The 13,911-nt window shown below is 36.3% G+C and overlaps 1 protein-coding gene across 1 annotated transcript in view; it reads left to right on the top strand.

The window, feature by feature from the left end:
* The window catches only part of Ltn1 (listerin E3 ubiquitin protein ligase 1), a 50,559-nt gene that overhangs the window by 22,340 nt on the left and 14,308 nt on the right, over positions 1 to 13,911 (top strand). The window contains exons 12-19 of the mRNA XM_013027455.1: positions 1,944 to 2,133; positions 3,249 to 3,488; positions 4,239 to 4,392; positions 5,168 to 5,312; positions 5,694 to 5,880; positions 7,758 to 7,917; positions 10,381 to 10,485; positions 12,601 to 12,743. Of these exons, the coding sequence (XP_012882909.1) occupies positions 1,944 to 2,133; positions 3,249 to 3,488; positions 4,239 to 4,392; positions 5,168 to 5,312; positions 5,694 to 5,880; positions 7,758 to 7,917; positions 10,381 to 10,485; positions 12,601 to 12,743 (1,324 nt within the window). The remainder of the gene's footprint in view (positions 1 to 1,943; positions 2,134 to 3,248; positions 3,489 to 4,238; positions 4,393 to 5,167; positions 5,313 to 5,693; positions 5,881 to 7,757; positions 7,918 to 10,380; positions 10,486 to 12,600; positions 12,744 to 13,911) is intronic.

Genomic DNA, 13,911 nt, shown 5'->3' on the forward strand with positions numbered 1-13,911 from the left:
AAAAAAAAAGCCGGAAGTGGCGCTGTGGCTCAAGTGGTAGAGTGCTAGCCTTGAGCTGAAGAGCTGAGGGACAGCGCCCAGGCCCAGAGTTCAGGACCCACAACCAGACCCTCTCCACCCCCCAAAAAACTATGTTCATTAAATAATAACTTCCCCTTTTCTTCTATAGTCTACTTTTAGAAAATAAAGGCAGAATATTACTTTTTATTATTCAGCATGAGAAATATAATTTGTCAGGCACACCATTGCAACTCATACATTGAGTTTATCCAATGCCCTTCTTCCCATATTTTCAGATAGCTCCTTGAAAAATGGCATGGGAGGGCAGTAATTTGATAAGCTGATATGTTCATTTCACACTTAATTCATATTCTCAAGGAATACAGGTACTCATGTCTGCTTAGAAGAGTTTCTTCTTCCTGTGCTAAGTTTGAAGTTGCTAGGTATTTGCTTCCTCTGCTCTATAACTTAATAGCCACCCTATCTGCTCATAACTACTTATATACTCAGTAGATATGTTTGTGAATTGAGAAGTTGATCTAACATGAGAGACATTCAAAAGCTTTTTTTATTTTCTTTTGGTCATGGGGCTTGAACTCTGGGCTTGGGCACTGTCCCTGCGCTCTTTAGCTCAAGGCCAGCGCTCTACCACTTGAGCCATAGCACCAGTTTTCTAGTGGTTTATTGAAGATAAGAGTCTCACAGACTTTTCTGCCCAGGTTGATCTCATATGATCCTCATATCTCAGCCTCCTGAGTAACTAGGATTACAGGTGTGAGCTACTGGCACCCGGCTTCCAAAACTTTTCTTTACTAGAGTTCTACAGAACACATTGGTTTCATTTGGTAAACTGCTTTAGGAAATCCTTCTATACTTCTAAATTCTTAAAGTAATTTTTCATGGTTTATGAGGCCTAATTCTTTATGAGCAAAACCTCTAAAGTCAATTTATATAAACTAAACTCGAATACCAGAATTCTGGAACTAGTAACAAGACTTTAGGGTTTCTGAGAGTTAATCTTTTTAGTTTACAACTGAAGAAATAGTTTTAGTTTGGTTAAGAGATTTGTCTAAGGTCACAGGCTGTTTAATTGTAAAGCTTGGCCTAATGTAACATATAAGCTGTGATTACTTATACTTTTTTTAAATGAAAAGATAAACAGTTTTTCAGGCACTACCCAATCCGTACTTGGATTTCTTTTTTTCCAGATTGCTTTGAAATGAACAAGTTGCAAATTCCTTTCTTCTCAGCCTTAAAAGCAAAAGAAGCTCTGGGAACATGGATCAACATGCTTTTGGGGGTTGATTTATAAGTTTTCCTTCCTGCCCCACTCAATGAAAATAAATAAGCTGCTGTCAGATTTCTGGCCCTTGTAACTCTGTTGCACAGTATTTGTGATAATAAGTCCCATCATTCATATTGATATGATTTGCCTTTGACATACACTAATTGTTCTTTAATTTTAGAAAAATTAATGAACAAAAACATAATGGATGCAACGCTTATCACTATATCTTCAAAGTTCATTCCTTATCCATTGAGCATATCTACAGTGCTGTAGCACATATTGTAGTTTAAGACAGTCTCTGCTTTCAAGGAATTGACAGTCTCATTGGCATGACAAGATACACATAGATAAAAACATTTATATAATTATACAATTCAGTAAGTGCTTTAGACACTCAGAAAATCAGTGATCATTATAGGCTAGAGCAGATGGGGAAGACTTCATAATGCATGTAGGATCTGTAATATTTTGCCCGATTTGTGGGATTCTGATTAGTGAAGAGGGAGAATATTTAAGATGTAGTTTTCCTAGAATATCAACGAGAAGAAGTGGGGGATCAATTTAGGGTAGGGCCATATGGTGAAGGGGATAATAATGGTGCCAGTAATGGCTTTTGATCTTGCTTCTAATCTTTGTTTTAATTTTATGGTTTCAGGCATGTTCTAGTTCACATAAACATGCTTTAGTAATTCCTTGGCTAAAAGGCAATATCCTTGGAGAGAAGTTGGCTACCTTGGCAGATTGTCTTTGTAACAAGGATGTAGTATACATGGCATCTTCTGAATCTTACTTCTCAGTACAATGGACTCTTCTAAGCCTGGTATTATCTCAACATGTTAAAAATGGTAGGGATTATATAGTATTTTTTTTTCTTGGGGATTATCATCTTTTTCACCTTTGGGGGAATTCCATGTTGCTGGTTTGCATATTACTGGTTGAGAATAATTACTTATCTATTCAAATATCTTAATGTTATATGATCTAAATATCTTTATGTCATGAATTGGAAGATACTTGATATTTTTAGTTTCATTTTAAAAAGTTTTGGTTATAAATTCTTAATTTTGTAGTTCATTGCTGATTTTGCTGTTTAAAACTGCCTTTTTGCCGGGCGCTGGTGGCTCATGCCTGTAATCCTAGCTATTCTGTAGGCTGAGATCTGAGGATTGTGGTTCAAAGCCAGCCCAGGCAAGGAAAGTCCATGAGACTCTTATCTACAATACACAACCAGAAAATTGGAAGTGATGCTATGGCTCAAGTGGTAGAGCACTAGCTTTGAACTGAAGAGCTGAGGAACAGTGCCCAAGCCCAGAGTTCAAGCCCCACGACCAACCTAAATTAAAAAAAAAAAAGCCCAGGCGTTGGTGGCTCACACCTGTAATCCTAGCTACTCAGGAGGCTGAGATATGAGGATGGTAGTGCAAAGCTGGTTCAAAGACAGCCTGGGCAGGAAAGTCCATGAGACTCTTATCTCCAATAAACCACTTACAAAACTGGAAGTTGCTCTGTGGCTCAAGTGGTAGAGTGCTTGCTTTGAGCTGAAGAGCTGAAGGATAGCACCTAAGAGTTCAAGACCAAAACAACAACAACCACAAAAACACTGCCTTTTTATTCTAGAGCTTTTAGGTTTCAGAGGACAGATTGATTTATTAATAAAAATTTTAGGGCTGGAAATGTGACTTAGTGGTAGAGTACTTGCCTCACATTCATGAAGCCCTGAGTTTGATTCCTCAGTACCCCATAAACAGAAGAGTGGTAGAGTGCTAGCCGTCAGCACAGAGAGGCTCAAGGATGGAGATTAGGCCCTGAGGTCAAGCCCCAGGACTGGCAAAAAAAAAAAAAATTGTCAGATACATATGCGCCTTCAAACCAACAAACCAACAGATCCACATGATTACTAACCCAAAGTCTTTGAACATATCATATTAATTATTTTTGTATGTTTGGATTTTCTTTTTAGATTACTTGATTGGAGAAGTGTATGTTGAAAGAATTATTGTTAAACTTCATGAAACTTTATCTAAAACAAAGAAATTGTCAGAAGCTGAAAATAATAACTCAGCAGTATCTTTTATCTGTGATGTGGCCTATAACTATTTCAGCTCAGCAAAAGGATGCTTGCTAATGCCATCATCTGAAGATTTATTATTAACTCTCTTTCAGTTATGTGCTGAGAACAAAGAAAAAACACACTTGCCAGGTAATAGCCTACTGCTCAAATGTTTTGTTGGGAATCTTCATCTCTGACCTTCATAGTGAGTGTAAGTGTGCCCAGGTTTTATTGATTGAATTATAATGTGTTTGGAAGTTTATAAACATTTTGAGCAAATGGCTAGAATCTTTTATACTTTCAATATTAGAACCCAAGTTAAAGATGCATAATTATTTGATATCAGGGAAACAGTTTTGGAAAAGGCTATCATAGGTGGTATAAATAATCAGCTCTTCCATGGGGTAACTAACAGTTTGCTTAGTTGTTGTTTCCTCTATTTCTTTACTCATTAAAGCAGGATAATATCAATCTCATCTCTTTGTTGTAGTGAAAACATTGAGTTTTAGTGCATAGCAAGATGAGATTGTTGTGTAAGAACTGTATTCTTGTCTGATGTGTTATTTCATGCTTATTAATGAAAAGAACCTAAAAAGTATTGCTGGAGAACCCTAACTCTTTTTTAATACTAATTTATCTGTTTAGAAAAGCTAATTCAATTGTATCTCCAAAAGGAAAACTTTTCTTTGGTGAAGTTCAGAACAGAATAAAGCTAACTAGAAACTCTTACCATTTCACTTGCATATAATACAAGCTAGCTTGTATTTTTATTGCATGTATAGGACAATCCCTTCATTTCCAATTAAAATGTTAAAGTCTCCTATCTCTAGTGAGTTTTGCGACATTCTGTACCAATTAAAATTAATTCTGTGAGGTTACAAATTCTTTTTGCCATTTTAGATTTTCTAGTCTGTAAACTGAAAAGTACTTGGCTCGCTGGTATAAATGTGTTGGTCCATCATACTGGCAGTACGTATAAACAGAGTACCTTTCTACATTTGTCTGCTCTATGGCTGAAGAACCAAGTTCAGTCCTCATCTTTGGATAACACAAGGTACCATTTTGTGTTATATATAAATTTTGTGTTTTTATAAATCATTGTTCTTCAGTAAGATTCCATGCTGGGTATAGTGCAAACCTGTAATCCTAGCACTCAGAAACCTGAGCAGGAAGACCGCAAGTTCAAGTCCTTGGTCTACATAGCAAGACTGTCTCTAAACAAACTGTAAACAAACAATCTGTGCTTAGTTTTAGTGCCTATTAAAAGTGACTTACTATGTAAAACATCTAAGAGATCTATAGACTCTTAAGTGAAGATCCAAACAATTTCCCCTATACATTTTGTATTAATGATCATTCAAGGTTCAACAAACCATTTGTTTTTCCTGATGGTCATCTTCCTAATTTGTAGTCAATGATGTCAATGATGTGATAGTAGCACTGATGTCAGAGGCTAGTATGACTTGTTAATTACAACTTCTCCTGGAGACTACACATGCTGCTTGTTTTTGTTTATATTTGGGAACTGGTGGTCATTGCTTTAAGGAGTCAAAATCCAATAATATTTCACATATCCTGGTCTTTATCTATATAGTGAAAGTGAAAACAGTGCATTTCAGGTTTTGAAGGTTGCATCAAATAATTTTGCTCTTTTAAACACTTTAGATAGCTATATTTCAGAAATATCTGATTTGAAATTGGTCAGAACCCCTACATTGTGAGATGCGCAGTTTGACTCTGTATGTCTCTGAGAATGAGAAGGTCACTTACCTCTATTTAGTGTTCACACTAGTCCTAACATAACTAGTAGTTAAATTCTTTGTATTCAGTTTACAGGCCCTTTTGTCTGCTGTTGATGATTTGTTACATACACTTGTAGAGAGTGAAGATACTTATCTTCTGGAATTCTATATTGGAAATGTAATGCCAAACAACAATGAGTGGGAAAGTATGAGACAGTCTCTTCCTATTCAGGTATGCATGAGGTTGGAGAGGGCATGGCTCATTCTCAAGTTTGGATTTCATGCAAGCTTTAGTTAATTTATTTTATTCTGGGGAAGAGCATAGTAAATGAGTATCTTGCTTTGCCTTTATTTCCCAGCTTTAATATTGGATGTTTAATGTTAGCAAAATACCATTTGAAATGAGTATCAACTACCTATAAGGCAAATAATTCTTGATCTGTTCTGAAAAGACTCTTAAAGAAATTTGGATAGATAGATAATTTCTCCTAATTAAAACCAAGCTTGGAGGGTTTTGATATCTACTAATAAACTATATATTCTAATAAGTTATTTTCCTTGTGATAAATAATGTAGAATACCTAATGAGTTTTGAATATTTTCTCTTTTACAGTGGTTATACAGACCTCTTTTAGAGGGAAGATTGAGTTTAAATTATGAGTGTTTCAAAACAGATACTAAGGAACAAGATATAAAGACACTTCCCAGTCATTTGTGTACTTCAGCATTATTGAGCAAAATGATCTTAGTTGCACTGAAAAAGAAAATAGTCCTAGAAAATAATGTACTTGAGAAAATAAGTAAGTATATACAAGAATTCAGGTAGATATACTATCAAATAAGTGTAACTTTTATATAATTTGGACTATATTGCAGTTTAATTAATTCAAGAATCTTTAGCTTCCTATAGACTGTTTTAGTGATAGGAAACTTGAAGTTACTTAAACAGCAAAGGTCCAACTGTAAATTGGCTGTAGAGATACACTGATATCTTGCTATATAATCTTTTTAGCTGTACAACGTAACTTAGTGTAAGACTAATTACTCAAACTGGTATAACACTCAAAGAAGCAGGTCCTATGTCACATAGCCCCCACCCTAAGCAGGATTTTGTTAAGGATTCTGAATTTTCTCTTGGTCTTTGAGCTCATAGACTCTGATAAATAGAGGTTCAAATATTGAATCCCAGGAAGACTTAGGATCTCAACAAATGAATTATTTTAACACATGGATTAGAACTGTAGGTACTACATGAGATGCTATTAAGTGTAGATTTGTACAACTCTTGTGTCTTGTAAGCCCTCCACTGTAATACAGTAGAGGAGAACAACATTCTATGAAAGAATGTTGAAAACCCACTTTTGGTCAGCCAGTGGCACATTTAAGTCTAACTACAGTTTATATTGCTGAACAGTGATCTCTCCAAACAGAAAATTAGAAATTGGAGTTGGGATTTTTTATTTTATTTTATTTTTATTTTTTGTTGGTCATGGGGCTTGAACTGTGGGCTTGGGTGCTGTTCCTGCACTCTACTGCTAGAGCCATAGTGCCACTTCAGGTTTTCTAGTGGTTTATTGGAGATAAGAGTCTCATGGCCTTTCCTGCCTGGGCTAGCTTTGTACTGTGATCCTCAGATCTCAGCTTTCTGAGTTGCTAGGATTACAGGCATGAGCCACTGGTGCTGGGCTGAGATGTATTATTTTTATCTTTTTAAAAATTATTATTAATTATTATTGTAAAGGTGATATACAGAGGGGTTACAGTTATATAAGTCAGGTAATAAGTGTATTTCTTTTTGGACAATGCCACCCCTTCCCTCAATATTTAGTTTTGGGGGGATTTATTTTTATTGTGTTACTAGTTACAAGCTGACAGTATTTAGCCTTTTTATTAGCTTTCCAGTCAAAACTGTTACTGCTTTTATTAACTTGACTAGAATTACTTAGCTAATGAAGATGGGATTAGCTTTTGATAGAGATCTCAATCTATATGTGGTTTTATAAAGGAATTATGACTCTCTTACATACTAGAAGACTGTGATTACTTTGTGATATGTATGCACTGTTCATTTAATTCTCAGAATATCTCAGTTGGTATCTGTATATACACGGATGTGAAGTTCAAGACAAACATAGGTCTTCAGTCAGACCTATCTATGATGTCCATGCTTGTATTACTATTACTATTACATGCCTGTATTACACATATAAAGTACTCATTTCAGGTCTTGAGTCTTTTTGGTCTTCTTTCACCTGTATTAAACTTTTTGCCAGGGGTACAAAAACAATAGCTAGCTTCTTTTAGTATTTCAATACCATAGATCCCCTTCCTATTCTTGAATAATCAGAAAAGGAATTAAGTTTTGAGAAAGATGTAATATTTTTTATTTATTAATTTTGAGATGGGGGGGTCTGAGTTGCCCAGCTTGTCCTCAAATTCATAATCCTTCTGTTACAGCCTTTCAGGTAGGCTTGTGCTACTACACCCAACAGAGGTGATGAGTTCATATCAGACAGCTGTTTTTAGCTCTTCTTTACCATCTCAAAGTGAATTTGAAAGTCAGTTAGTAGATGTGTTGAGATGAGCAGGCATAGTTTTAGAGACTGACAAAGAAATGAGAGTAATTCAGGGTTGTACTACTTGTACAGTTGGTAATTTGCTGGTGTACATTTTTTAGCTGCAGAACTGCTCTATTCACTGCAGTGGTGTGAAGAACTAGACAATCCACCCGTTGTTCTAAATGGGTTTTGTGAAATGCTTCGAAAAATGAATATTACCTATGATAACTTACATGTACTTGGCAATACTTCTGACCTTTTTCAGCTGTTATTTAACAGGTAAGTATCCTTTTCAATTTCTGGCTTTTGAATTATTTTACTTGCTTAAGAATTTGTGTTTAATAAAATGTAAACCCAGCTAGGTGCTGGTGTGAGGATCATGGTTCAAAGCCAGCCTAGACAGGAAAGACTATGAGACTTTTTTTTTTTGTCTGTCTGTTTTTTGCTGGTCATGGGGCCTGAACTCTGTGCCTGGGCACTGTCCCTCAGCTCTTCAGCTCAAGGCTAGCGCTCTACCATTTGAGCCACAGCGCCACTTCCAGCCTTTTCGGCTTATGTGGTGCTGAGGAATCGAACCCAGGGCCTCATGCATGCAAGGCAAGCACTCTACCACTGAGCCACTTTCCCAGCCCCCCCCTTTTTTTTTTATCAGTCATAGGACTTGAACTCTGGGCTTGGGTGCTACCCTTGCGCTCTTCAGCTCAAGGCCAGCACTCTACTACTTGAGCCACAGTGCCACTTCCAGTTTTCTAGTAGTTTAGTGGAGATAAGAGTCTCATGGACTTTCCTGCCCAGGCTGGCTTTGAACAGTGATCTTCATATCTCAGCCTCCTGAGTAGCTAGTATTTCAGGCATGAGCTACTAGTGCCCAGCTGTCTATGAGACTTTTATTGCCAGTCAACTACTAGAAAACAAAGTGGAGCTGTGGTTCAAGTGGTAGAGTGCTAGCCTTGAGCAAAAGAGCTCAGGAACAGTGCCCAGACCCTGAGTTAAAACCTCATGACCTACAAAAAAAGAAAACAAGTAAACCCAGTTACTGATAACATTTCAAATCTTCTAGGGGTTAATTTAGGTTTTATGTGTTTTATCAGATCAGGAAGCAGATGACCGTGAAAGAAATAGAAATCTTTTAAAAGTTGTCGTCTATGACCTGTCATCCCATGGCTTTCAAATTAATCCTCTACCTTATGTGATGTATCTCCATATCATAACCATAAATATCCCCTAGATGAGGGGATCTAAGATCAGAATCCTTATGGCAGTTAAAAAGTTTTTTCTTTTAAGAGCTTCTGAATTGTCTAGTTTATCAGGCATGCTTTATAGTATCAGAGGATTTTTACTGTTTCTTCACTTTAAATCAGTCTCAGTGATCTTCAAGGTAATAACTCCTGTTGGGGCTGGAGGGACTTTGGAATTGAGACGAAACATGAGCTCTTTTCTAAGTGTGAAGAGCTGTTGAAATTCTAAACTTGCAGTCCTTTGTGTAATTTAGTAGATTCAAAGTTTTGAGTGATTTGATGCCCTCATACTCTCATAAAGTGATTCATTGAATTCTGTAAAAGGAATCTGTGTATCCAGTTTAAAAATCTTAAAAATCTTATTAAAAATACTTTCCTAGGAGAGAGTGAGGGGAAGGAGTGATATTGTCCAAAAAGAAATGTACTCTTTACTTGACTTATGTAACTGTAATCTTTCTGTACACCACCTTTATAATAATAATACAAATTTTTAAAATAAAAAATATGAATACTTTGAATAGATAACAATGAACCCCTTCCCCATAAATTAATATAAGCTAATAAATGCTAGCATAAGTTAAAAGCTGTTTTCACTTGGACAGGTTAAGTGGGCATGATCCTGTTTCAGAAAGATTTTAAGGCTTGATTATTAAAGGCTACTCTTAGAAAAAAATAGACCTTTGATTATATAAAATAATATATATTGAAATGAACTCCAAGACATGTAAACAAGAGGGTTTTTTCTTTGTTGGATTTTTTTTTGAACCTTATTTTTTTTTTTGCTGGCTGTGGAGCTTGAACTCTGGGCTTGGGAGCTGCCCCTGTGCTCTTCAGCTCAAGGCTAGCTTTTTTTTTTTTTTTGTCAGTCATGGGGCTTGAACTGTGGGCCTGAGCACTGTCCCTCAACTCTTTTGCTCAAGGCTAGTGCCCTAACACTTGAGCCAAAGTGCCACTTCCAGCTTTTTCTGCTTATGTGGTGCTGAGGAATCAAACCCAGGGCCTCATGCATGCAAGGCAAGCATTCTACCACTGAGCCACCTTCCCAGGCCCTCAAGGCTAGCATTTTTACCACTTGAGCCACGGCACCACTTTGAACTTTTTCTGTGTATGTGGTACTGAGGACTTGAACCCAGGGCTTCATGCATACTAAGCATGCACTCTACTACTGAGCCACATTCCCAGTCCTTACTTTACATTTTGTGTTCATTTGTCTTTTGGAGGGTAAGAGGACACAGATATGGAGGGATAAAAGGTGAACAAATGCAGCAGTTGTACTCACTAGACATCATTTTTGAAAATGAACTATACAACCTGTGGGTGGGACAGGAAGGAACAACTGGGAGAGAGTGAGGGAAGGGGTGACATTGTTCAAAAAGAAATGTGTACATTACCTGATTTTTGTAACTATCATCCCTCTGTACCTCATCTTTGTAATAGCAATAAATTTAAAAATATAAAATAGGATTCTTTCAAAATGTACTAAATATTTTTTTTCTTATTTTAGATCCAAGGAAAATGGCACACTTTGGTCTCTTGTTATTGCTAAATTAATCCTTTCCCAAAGTGTTTCAACTGATGAAATAAGACCACATTATAAAAGGAAAGAAAGGTATTCTTACTTTGTAATTTATTGTAATTCTTAGCTATCCTCAATGAATGAACAGTTTCTGATGAATGAAAAAACATCTAGGGCTTAAGAAATTAAAATAAGAGAAATTGTTTTAGATTAGAATGCAACTAAATAAAAATGAAGCTGTCCCTTTCCCCATTACCAAGGTTTGAACTCAGGATTTCCTGTTTGGCACACTTGCTTGCTAGACTAGCACTCTAGCCCTGAGCTGTACTGTTAGCCTTTTTTCTTTTTTTTTTTTTTTTTTATGCGTGTGTGTGGCTGAACTCAGGTCTTGTGCTCTTGCTTATTAGTATTTTCACTCAAGCCTGATGCTCGACCACCACATATCTACTTCCTGCTTTTTGCTGACTAATTGAAGGTAAGAGTACAAGAGTAGTCTCAGGGATTTTTTTTTTTTCCAGGTTAGCTTTAAACTGCAAATCTCAGATCTTAGCCTCTTGAGTAGGTAGGATGATAGTTGTGAGCCACCAGCATGTGGCTTTGCTGTTTTTGTTTTTTTGAGGGAATTTTCTTCCAGGGCTAAACTTGAACTGCTATCCTTTGGATCTTAGCTTCCTGAGTAGTTAGGATTAAAGATGAGAGCCACTGGCGCCCAGTTTAATGATGTGTTTTTAACTTTGTAATATTTTGTGGACTTATACTTATTTTAAACAAGCAGCATTTTATAAATCTGTTCTTTTTCCCCCAGAAATCTTTTTGATGAGAATATTTGATTTTTTTTCCTTCCAGTAACACTTCTTTCAACACTTTAGTTTAGTGGAGGTGATAGGGAAAGTTACTTCTGTTAGGTGAGGCTTATTCTATTGAACAAATTCTAGAAATGAAACAAATATGTTTAATACAAAGAAGTAGGTTGTAAGTAAGGATGTGTTATTTGAAGATCTACATTTAAATTGATACTTTGTTGAAATTTGCTGACAAGCATTTTAATGTTCTGGAATGATAAATTCTGTACAGTGAATTTCTAATTTCACTGTTAAAATTCTTATCACAAAAAATATAAAAACTTTTTATTTGGGGTAAGTGATATTTGTACATATTTAGAAATCCATGTGTAGACATTATTTTAAGAGCAAAATCTTTGGGGAAAGATCATAGATGTTTGTAATAAGGAAATTGTTAAATGATGTTATTTCCATTTTTCGAAGTATTACGTTGATATTTTGGCTTCATTTTTATTAGTTAATGTTAAATAGAATAATTTTGTGTAGTACATATTACATATATACATAACGTAAATATTAGTTCATGAAAGAACAGCTGTTATTGCTTAAATTGAATCAATTGATTGTTGTTTTTTTTTTTTTTTTTTGCAGGGAATGGAGTAGGGGGAGGGGGAATCATGGGGCTTGAACTCAGAGCCCGGGCACTGTCCCTGAGCATTTTTGCTAAAGGCTACTGCTGTACCACTTTGAGCCACAGCGCCACTTCCAGTTTTCTGGGGGTTAATTGTAGATAAGAGCCTTATGGACTTTCCTGCCCAAGCTGGCTTCAAACTATGGTCCTCCGATCTCAACCTCCTGAATAGCTAGTGTTTAAGGTGTGAGCCACCAGCACCTGATCTGGGTTTGTTTGTTGGTTGGTTGGTTGGTTGGTCATGGGGCCTGAACTCTGGGCCTGGGCACTGTCCCTCAGTTCTTCAGCTCAAGGCTAGCGTTCTACCACTTCAGCCATGGCTCCACTTATGGCCTTTTCTGTTTATGTGGCACTGAGGAATGGAACCCAGGGCATTGTGCATGCAAGGCAAGCACTCTACCACTGAGCCACCTTCCCAGCCCCTCAATTGATTCTTAAGAGAGAATAATCATGCATTGCTAATAATAGCCTAGGTCATTAGTATAAAAAAGAATGGTCTTACATGAGGGGAAAACTCACACGTGCACATTTAAAAAATTATATGTATGGAGAAAAGAGGAAAAGCAGCAGTACAAAGGATATGCAGTTTTATCATTGTGTCAACAATTGTCGTTTTTTTTCTATATGAATATTTTATACAAAGATATTAGTCGTTCTTTTGATGTAGTCCTAATAAGGAATTTCTTGGTATTACTGCATATATATAATAAAAAGCATATTTTTTCTTTTAAACAGTTTTTTTCCACTGACAGAAGGTAATTTGCATACCATTCAAAATCTCTGTCCATTTGTATCAAAAGAAGAAAAGAAAGAATTCAGTGCTCAGTGTATACCTGCTCTTTTGGGCTGGACTAAGGAAGACCTTTGCCGAACTGATGGTTAGTTGCCTGATAATATCTCATAGATTTTACTATTACATGAGATGAAAGAAGTGTTTCTTAATATGTAAAACCACATGTAGCAGAGTTAAATAATAGCTGATTTGTTCCTGCTTTACACTTCTGTTACATAGCAAGTTGACAGTCATTAGAATGAGTGTCTGTGAAAGAGGGGTTATTACCATTTTATAGAAATGAGAGCCTTGGGGAAAAACTTTTTTTTTTTTTTTTTTTTGCCAGTTGTGGGGCTTAAACTCTGGGCTTGGGCGCTGTCCCTGAACTCTTCAGCTCAAGGCAAGCGCTCTACCGCTTGAGCCACAGCGCCACTTTCGCATTTCTAGTGATTAATTTGGAGATAAGAGTCTCAGGGACTTTCCTGCCCTGTCTGGCTTTGAACCATGATCCTCAGATCTGAGCCTCCTGAGTAGCTAGGATTACAGGTGTGAGCCACAGGCTCCCGATGGGGAAAATCTTATATTCATAAATAACCTTCCAATCATTTCTTTTCCATCTGTATCCTTCCCTTCCTCAATACTGGGAGTCAAATCTAGGGCTTTGCCCATGCTAATCTAGTGATCTACCTCTGAACTATTTCCCTAGCACTCCATCTATAGCTTTTTAAAGCTATGCCTTATTTCTTCCAAGTCAACTAGTGCTTACATATGTAAAGATCAAGAAAGAAATAGCTTGTGTAGTATTTGAAACTTTTTTAAACTCTCTTCACTATACTAGCTCATTTAGTTCTTTAATAAACACAGACATCTGCTATATGAAAATTCCCATGGTAGAGAATACAAATTAAATAAAATTGCATCATTATAACATGTAGAAAATAATGAACTGTTACAGAGATGGCCTAATGGAGTTTCTACTCAGAGGATGTTAATGACAGTTTCAAAGAAAATATTTAGATGTTGAATGATAAAATTTTGTGTCATTTAGTTGGGGAAGACCATTTTCAGTACACAGAATTATTTAGAGGTATACATGTACACATAGTTCACTTTGAATGATGTTTTAGGAGAGTGACGACAAAGTGTTAGGGCACACAAGAGGAAGGAGTTTTGAGAAGCAGTTGTATTTCTGAAGAGGGAACTTTATAGGCTGAGATAAGCTCTTTCCATATAAGTTTTTTGAGCATTTCTCAAGTTCTTGACTTTTTAAAATA

Source organism: Dipodomys ordii, unplaced genomic scaffold (assembly GCF_000151885.1).
Source record: "Dipodomys ordii isolate 6190 unplaced genomic scaffold, Dord_2.0 Scaffold104, whole genome shotgun sequence".
NCBI classification, from domain to species: Eukaryota; Metazoa; Chordata; class Mammalia; order Rodentia; family Heteromyidae; genus Dipodomys; species Dipodomys ordii.